This window comes from Mandrillus leucophaeus, unplaced genomic scaffold (assembly GCF_000951045.1).
Source record: "Mandrillus leucophaeus isolate KB7577 unplaced genomic scaffold, Mleu.le_1.0 Scaffold147, whole genome shotgun sequence".
NCBI classification, from domain to species: domain Eukaryota; kingdom Metazoa; phylum Chordata; class Mammalia; order Primates; family Cercopithecidae; genus Mandrillus; species Mandrillus leucophaeus.
Genome location: NW_012101443.1, coordinates 3,883,462 through 3,891,975, shown reverse-complemented (window position 1 = coordinate 3,891,975; position 8,514 = coordinate 3,883,462). Strand labels below are relative to the sequence as shown.

At 40.6% G+C, this 8,514-nt stretch overlaps 1 protein-coding gene across 1 annotated transcript in view; it reads right to left on the bottom strand.

The window, feature by feature from the left end:
- Positions 1-4,867: 4,867 nt before the first annotated feature.
- EPSTI1 (epithelial stromal interaction 1 (breast)) overlaps positions 4,868-8,514 on the bottom strand; it is a 120,935-nt gene continuing 117,288 nt past the window's right edge. The window contains exons 12-13 of the mRNA XM_011974630.1: positions 6,928-7,263; positions 4,868-6,646 (exon numbers count right to left, since the gene is read on the bottom strand). Of these exons, the coding sequence (XP_011830020.1) occupies positions 7,255-7,263 (9 nt within the window). The 3' untranslated portion in view covers positions 4,868-6,646; positions 6,928-7,254. The remainder of the gene's footprint in view (positions 6,647-6,927; positions 7,264-8,514) is intronic.

The following is an 8,514-nucleotide window of genomic DNA, read 5'->3' as shown; positions in this document are numbered from 1 at the left end:
TAGCTTAATATGATATCCTTATCCCAGGAATCTTTCTATCCTCGATTACCACACCTGGGGTTGGCCAATTAACTGGGACAAATTCCAAAACATTGAGAGAAGTTCTGTTCCAGGGTGTTTCTCCTCTCCTATATCTTGTCTCCCACTTCCGAGCAGCAACCACACTAGTCTTCTCTCTCTCTCTCCCTCTCTCTCTCTCTTTCTGTCTCTGTGTGTGTGTGTGTTCTGAGGTGAGCAGACCTATAAGAACCTACTCCCAAAGACCAAGGAAGGTGAGGAGCTGAAGAAAGAAGCTGACAATTCCAGATTCTCAGAATGAGATACTTAATAGGGATTTATGAACAGAAGCCATATCTCAAGTGGCTGCGAATGGTGGATCCCTACACTACACTGTTACCCCACAGACCCAGGGCTTACAAATCACAGGGAATTTGCCTAAGGGGAAGATGTATGTGTTTACGATAACATCAAGGTTGTTTTGACCTAAGGGCAGGAATTATTGGTAATTACACACTCTTAACAGTAGATAAAATAGAAATTTTAGAGGCATTTTCAGAACTGGGATTAATCAGAAGTCAACATATCAGATTAGTATACAAGATGGAGTTACTCTAGCCTCTATATTCTGCCTCCTCAGTGCCCCCTAAACACATGCTCACCACCATCACCGCACCACTGTGGCTTGCTTTAAATGTCCCTGCACCCAATCCTTCACCAACCACCACCATACTTATTTCTTTCCATCTGTAAAAAATTTCCTCTTTTATCAAATCCATTCATTTACCAAATACTTACTGAATCACTACTACGTGCTAGGCACCGTTCACGAAACTGGGAATACATCATTGAACAAAACAATGTCCCTGAGCTCATGGAATTTTATTCTATAGTCTTTGAAACTCTTTATTGACCACACCAAATCTCCCTTCCTCTGAAATACTACAAATTTTGTCTTTATGGCTACATTACCATCAATGTATTTACACAGGCTAGAAATATGAAACTCATCTTCGATTCGTCAGTCTCCATCTATATCTAGTCATTCACAAAGTCCCCTGTTTTTTAATATCCTGAGAATTACACATGCTCATTCTTTTGTCCTCATCCATACTCTCACGGCTCTAGCTCAGGACTCTCATCATGGGTCACCTTGAACTGATGTAATCACCTCCAGCCTTCTAGCAGATTGCCCTGCTTCTGGGCTTTTCTCCCTCAAACCTATCTTTCTTGGGTCCACTCATGATTTATTTAAAATAAAAAGCTAAATCTAATCAGGTCCATGCCCTGCTTATAACCTTTTAAAAGTTCAAGCTACTTGATATGGTACCAAAAGCTGTTTGTGTTATGTTTCTTGTCTCAATGTTTTGCATAGTTTCTATCTCATTTTTCCCACACACTCTCTCTCTCTCTCTCTCTCTCTGTGTGTGTGTGTGACTAACTCATACTAGAGTTCTTTAGTGGCTGGTTTGTACAATGTTGTAGTCTCCATGCCTAGCACAGTGCCTGGCCTATATTAGTTCCTTACTAGAGTTTGAATTGAACTGGGTTTTTGCTATTGTTTTGAATTTCTTTGTGTCTTTGAGCTTAAGCTTTCATATGTCTGTGGCTTTCTTCTTCAACTGCAGAGTGTGTTCCTTGTGGGGATAATTAGGGTTATTTACAAATGTTCTTGTTCTCTTCCTCCTTTGTACATTGCAGAAAATTGTAGGATTTTCTTTCCCACACTTTTAAAATTAGGAATAGCCACATGATTTGTTCTGGCCAAAGACATGTGAACGGAAGTAGCATGTGTCATTTCCTGGAGAAAGCATTTCATTACCTCGCACAGAATACTGCCACTATCTCCTCCTCTTGGTGTATGGAAAGCATAAGAACAAACAGAGCCTTTCTCAGTCCTTGACTGACTAAGGTGAGCAGAGGCTTCTGCTGACCTGTGTGTGAAGTGCAGCATGGGCAAGAAACAAGTGTTGCTAATCCAAGGAGAAGTGGGGGCTGCTTTTTGTAGTCACCATAACCTAGCCTATTCTGACCGCTCCATTGCCTGAGGACAGGACCTGTACCACTTAACTTTGTGTCTTCATTGTGCCACATTTACAACAAACTCTAGACATATATTTAAATGTTGATTTCTGATTTTTTTAAATTTACAATGTCCAATTTCAAATATCCCTCTCCCATCAGTTTCTGCTCTCTCTATACTAAAGCACAATTTCTACTCATTTTAGCTCAACTATGCTTTCTAAAACATAGAAATTTCTAATCAGTTCATAATCTGGTGGCGGTCACTGGTGTAACGTTTTGTAGAGAATGAAATGTCACCCCCCGATGACTGACGATGATTCCTTCAGCTCAGCTGTGGTCAGTGTCCTCCAGGGATGGTGAGAAGGCCTGCTCGGAGCACATGCCCTGCAGCTGAGCAGCAAAGCAAAGGGGTTGTAATAAATCAGCTTCCTAGGGGAGGTGCGTGTTGCAGTGCAGCTCTCCCTGTAGCCTCTGTCCCAGCAGATGGCACAACAACATGGCAATAAATGTCATGAAAATGCTTCTCCCATATGCCTTTATTCGCCTATAAAAAAAAAAAAAAAAAAAAAAACCTTCACTTTTGAGCATGTAATTCTGTAAGCAGAAAAAAATAATAATCCTCTGTGATCCTTTTTAAACTCTATTGTTAAACAAGGGAACATTTTTAAAGGGAGGGAGGAATTCCAAATCAGAGCCCCTTCCTTAAAGGAATGCCTAATATGTATTTATTCTCTCTGCAATCCTCATGGTAACTGGAGAGGCATATTCTTTCTCCATATATAAATTTTATTATACCTCACTCCGATATTATTTCATGCACATCAGCACGGCACTAGTTTCTAGATGTGCTAGTCCACTGAGTTATTAAAAAAGAAGAGCCCACAACTTTCTATTTTCTTCAACCTGCTGATAGTTCTAACACAATTCCTTTTCCTTCCTCTGGCAGCCACACTTCCAAACACGTCCTCTCACAACTGGACAAACAAGTCCAGCTAATTACAACCTATCTGCTTAATACCCTGAAATTTAAAATTGAGCTTGTAGGCACTGTTTTTATGCTTACATGTTTTTAAAAATTAGAAGTTTTTAGCCAGAGTTATCACAGAAATTTGAATTTTAACTTGAAATTTTCGGCTTTATAAATGTCAAGGATTTTACTTCAAAATATGTCTACATTTACTATAACTACAATGTAATTTTTCTAAAGATACTTTCTGAAAGACAACCAAATCTCAAAATTAAATATGTGGCCTTCTTGATTTTTAAAAAATCAATCTAAAGAAAAAAATGCAATGTTTCCTTTGAACATAAAGTATCTAGGGACCACAAGAAACGTCTCTAGTGTGAAAACATACAAAACATGTACAAAAAATGTGAGTTCTCAGGCCTATCCTGTGAATGGAATAAGATCTCCTGACCTGTATTATCTACAACTGTTAGCAGCAGTGAATCCATACTGGTCTGCCCCAACCTCAATTCTTGCCTCCTCAGAAGAAATTCAACCAAGGGGCATAAGGCAGAGAGACTGAGACAAGTTTTAAAGCAGGAGTGAGAGTTGATTAAAAAGTATTAGAGGCCTGGCGCGGTGGCTCATGCCTGTAATCCCAGCACTTTGGGAGGCCGAGGCGGGCGGATTCCAGACCAGCCTGACCAACATGGAGAAACCCTGTCTCTACTAAAAATACAAAATTAGCCGGGCATGGTGGCACATGCCTGTAATCCCAGCTACTCGGGAGGCTGAAGCAGGAGAATCGCTTGAACCTGGGAGGCAGAGGTTGGGTGAGCCGAGATCGAGCCATTGTACTCTAGCCTGGGTAACAAGAGCGAAACTCCGTCTCAAAAAAAAAAAATTAGAGCAGGAATGAAAGGAAGTCACGTACACTTGGAAGAAGGCCAAGTGAGCAACTTGGGAGATCGGGTGCATGGTTTGGCCTTTGACTTGAGGTTTTATATGTTGGCAGTCTTCTGGGGTCAACGATTTCCCTGGGGTGGGCTGTCTGCATGGGCAGTGGCCGGCCAGCACTTGGGAGGCACCGCAAGCCCAATGTGTTTACTGGAGCCGTGCATATACTTACTTGAGGCGTTCTTCCCTTACCAGTTGAATGTTCCTGGAAGGTCATGTATCAGTTAAACTTTGCCTTTTTGCCTCTTAATGCACATGCTGGAGCTTTCTCGCCCAAATCCTGAGATCTTATCAGAAGCTGCTGACCACCAGTTTCAGGTGTTCCTATCTATTGGGAGACTGCCTTTCCCTGGCACGGGCTGCAACCAATTATTATTTTAGAGAGTCAGCTTAACAACTGGCTGACCGGCCGGGTGCAGTGGCTCATACCTCTAATGCTAGCACTTTGGGATGCTGAGGTGGACGGATCACCTGAGGTCAGGAGTTTGAGACCAGCCTGGCCAACATGGCAAAACCCTGTCTCTACTGAAAATACAAAAATGAGCCGGGCGTGCTGGCGGGCAGGTGCCTGTAATCCCAGCTACTTGGGAGGCTGAGGCAGGAGAACCTCTTGAACCCGGGCGGCAGAGGTTGCAGTGAGCCGAGGTCGTGCCACTGTACTCCAGCCTGGGCAACAGAGTGAGACTCTGTCTCAAAAGAAAAGAAACAACAAAAAACACTTGGCTGACCATCACCTGATGGTTGTCTGACATTCCTGGTGGTGGGGCGGGGGGGTCTCTCCTGGCCAGCTCCTATCTGCCTATCTACTATAATATAACTAAGCCCAGTAGTAGAGGAAATCCTTTATTTTGTTAAAATAGGCCACTGGGTAGACGTTGTTGCTTTGCACTTTTTAAGATCTATCAACATAATACCAAGAATAAAACACAAAGGAAAAAGTGATAAATCCAAACACGAAGGTGTTTAAAAGTTTATTAAATATTTTATTACACATCTGCATTGCCTAAGGTTTCTATAACACACACCTTACACTGGAATGATCTGTTTCTTGTTTTTATTTTCTACAAAAAAAAAAAAAGGGATGTTAAAATTAAGTATAGAAATGGTGGAACTTTGGGATTTCCTGTCCAGAGTTATCTACGAGTCAGGTTTTATTCCAGCTGATTCAACATGGCAGATTAAATGTGAAAAGTAAAGTGGTGGGCTCCCTTAGGCAGCAACTCTTGCTTCTTTCCTGGTTACCTCTGCCTACATAGATAATTGATCAAGAAAGATGCTTACACCCCCACACATATTCTAGATAGTTTTGGTCATAAAGTCACAAGTTTCCATATCTGCACAATTTTTAAAATATAGAACTACACATTTGCACAAAATCTTTGTTTGGGAGTGGGGGGTAGGTCAGGCAGTGGAGGAGAAACTGACACCAACTTCCCTGAGAGCTTCCAAAGTAAGAAAGCATCCCTTTTTCCTACATCAACTCCTGGTTGCATGCTGGAAAATGCAGCAAGTGAGGCACACCAAGCATAGACACAAAAATCCGAACACAGCCGTAAGGTAGCCAGGCCGGCAGGTGTAGGGCCAAAATGGCTGCACGCCACCACAGTAAAATGTCTGCTACAGCCGCACATTGACAATCAGTTTGGTGATGTTTCCAACACGGGCTGGGGGACTGAGATTCCCCCATATAAGGCAATGACAAGGATTTCAAATGGACCAAACATTTTGTATTAGTGTCAACAGCATGAACACAGCTTCATCTGGCAGAGGAGACGCAACCAAGAATATCTGCATTATTTAGTCCAGAGACATTGCCTGACACCATCTGTTCTCTGTCACCTCCCACCCATCAATGTGGCGCTTTCCTAGCGCACCCTTGCCCAGCTCTGTGAACCCCTCAGTGATGTATTTTGGCCCAAGAATTTCAAATCCCCATGTTTTCCTGAATAAAGAGATTTGGAAAGTTCATTTCAACAGAGTGATTGGTAACACAGAAGATCTCTTAATGCCGCAAAGAATTATTAGTTGTCCAGCTGCAAAGATGATTTGTTGCGTTTACCTTTATTCTAGGATTGAATACAATGCTTTCGCTATACAATGTGGTGGCTGGGGGATGGTGAGGTGGAGGGGACAGAGGGACTGAGCTAGAGTGCACAGCATAGAAGACCAATACTCTTACACTCCAGGGTCTGTGAACTGGTTCAAGGCCACAGAAGTGAATAAGAAAGCGAACTAACTAGCAGTAGGAAATAGGTTGCACAGAGCAAAGAAAAAACAAATTTCTGAAACACCTACAAACCGCATATGATGTCTATATTTGTGTCTAGCTGATTTGTATACAAACATTGGCCTTTCTGGAGATAAACTGTCCCCCTCTGAAAATCACGGTAACACTATTAGTAAGTCAAGACCAAAACAAGAGCCAACAGTCATGACAGTACTATATTTCATCTATATGGCCGGGAAAGGGGAATTAAAAGGAGGCCCTTCAAGAGAGAAAACCCCAATAACTTTTCATTAAAAATTAAAATGACTGATTTGTACAAGAGTAGTTCAAAATTTATTTATAAATTTGTTTAAAAGAATATAAGACATTTTTTCTTTTGTGCATATTTGTACCGCAGATTAAGAAAGTAGGGATTAAAATCTAGAAAGACCCCCAAAGCTTTCCAAAACCTGATCTGAGAATCAGATAAGAATGTGTCACTTAGAAAGACAAGCCTAATGCGAGCATTGGGGATACCCTTAGGAGATATACCTAATGTAAGTGACGAGTTAATGGGTGCAGCACACCAACACGGCACATGTACACATATGTAATAAACCTGCACGTTGTGCACATGTACCCTACAACTTAAAGTATAATAAAAAAGAAAAAAAAATTTCATAAAGAAAAAAAAGAATTCATGGGGCAGAAAATGTAAGGGGTTCTGGAAACAGAGACTTTGAAAGTCCAGAAATGAGCTATAAATAAACTGCTGCTAAAAAAAAAAAAGACAAGCCTGTAGCACCCATAGCTCTGATTAACCTGAAAGCATCAAGCGACTTCCTCTTTTTCTACCTTACCAACATTAATTATACTTCCAATTAGAAAAATAATGTAGCATTTCCCTGGCAGTAGAGATTACATGAGTTCAGTAATCAGCTCCTCCAAACATGCATAAATGAGGATAGGGAGAAGCCAGTCACTCCTGACTGCACGGTCAAGTGTGTGGGCAGTTGAAATCAAGGTAAAAACAGTGAAGCTGAACAAAATCACATTAAGAAAAAGCATCTCATGAGGTTTTTCGAGGTCAGTTGATGAACGCCAGATAGGAGTCAATATTTTCTCATATACCCTGGAAGAAAAAGAAAACGAAAATAACCACAAGCAGCAAAATAAAAGTCAAAGCCTTTGTAGTCAAAAATGAAGTTCCTCCAAAGAACGCTCTTACTGCATCAAGCTAAAATGACCATTTTTAAAAATTAACAACTTAAATGACCGTCGAAACTATTTTCTTTCAAGTCACATTGCATTTGATTCCCAAAATAGTCTCGGTCAATAATGTAATGGTTTGTCAAGTGATGTCTTATTGGCTGTGTTCTTAGAGTAACAGAGGTCACAAATAATATAGTTCGAAAATGTTGTCACCCACCTCCACAGTTACAGCCAGGACAGGAAGAACACATGTGGAACAGAGCAATTTAAATGGAAATGCCTCAAGTAGGGTTACGCTGTATTATGCAGGAGAAAGGTGACTTCTAAGAGGACCTTGAGGTAGGGAGATAGACTAATGAGTCTCCACTCACACCATGTACAAGGGTCAAGAGACCTCCATCAAGCCTTCCGCAGTGCTGGGCCACGTTATGTATGGAATTGCTGTTTCTTCTAACACTATTGCTGTTTCTTCTAACACTTGGGGATATTAAAATCTCAGGCTGCCTCATTGGTCATAGGAAATGCTTAACTGCCCTTGAAGACATAGGATTAAGAGTTTCCAGAGCATCCCAAAGAGCCTCACCTGCTGTATCAGAGGAAATATCATTTAAACGGATTTTTTTAAGTGACCCATCTTAGGTGCCTCAAAAAAACTAATAGAGGACCCTAGAAAAATCAAAATGTATTTTTTTACATATAAAAGCAATTATTGAAGAATAAATGTATATGTAAAGAAATATGAGAAATCTGATTTAAAGTAACAATGATTAAAAAATAAAAATCAGTCCACCTAACATACACACTTACTGGGGGCCTACTGCTTAAGTGTCTATATGACATTTCAAGAAGCCGCTGCTTCTTTACATGGCTTGGTTTTATCATAATTTCTGCCTTCCTCCTTTTTTTCTCTGGCTCTGACTTTTTACTGGTTCCGCTATTTCCTCCAAGCCTCTGTAAATTGAGGCATAACTTTCCTCTTTCATTCCTTGGAGAAGCTCAGTCCTCATCTATCAGTCTTTAAATGGTGACATATCCTTAATTTAATAGTAATTATAATATATTAATATAAGTTGTTAATCTATACATTAATGCGTCCACTTGTTATTAGCAAAACATGTCCTAAATAAAAGTTTAATTTATGTCCTCTCTTCTTACTTTTGTATGATATTCT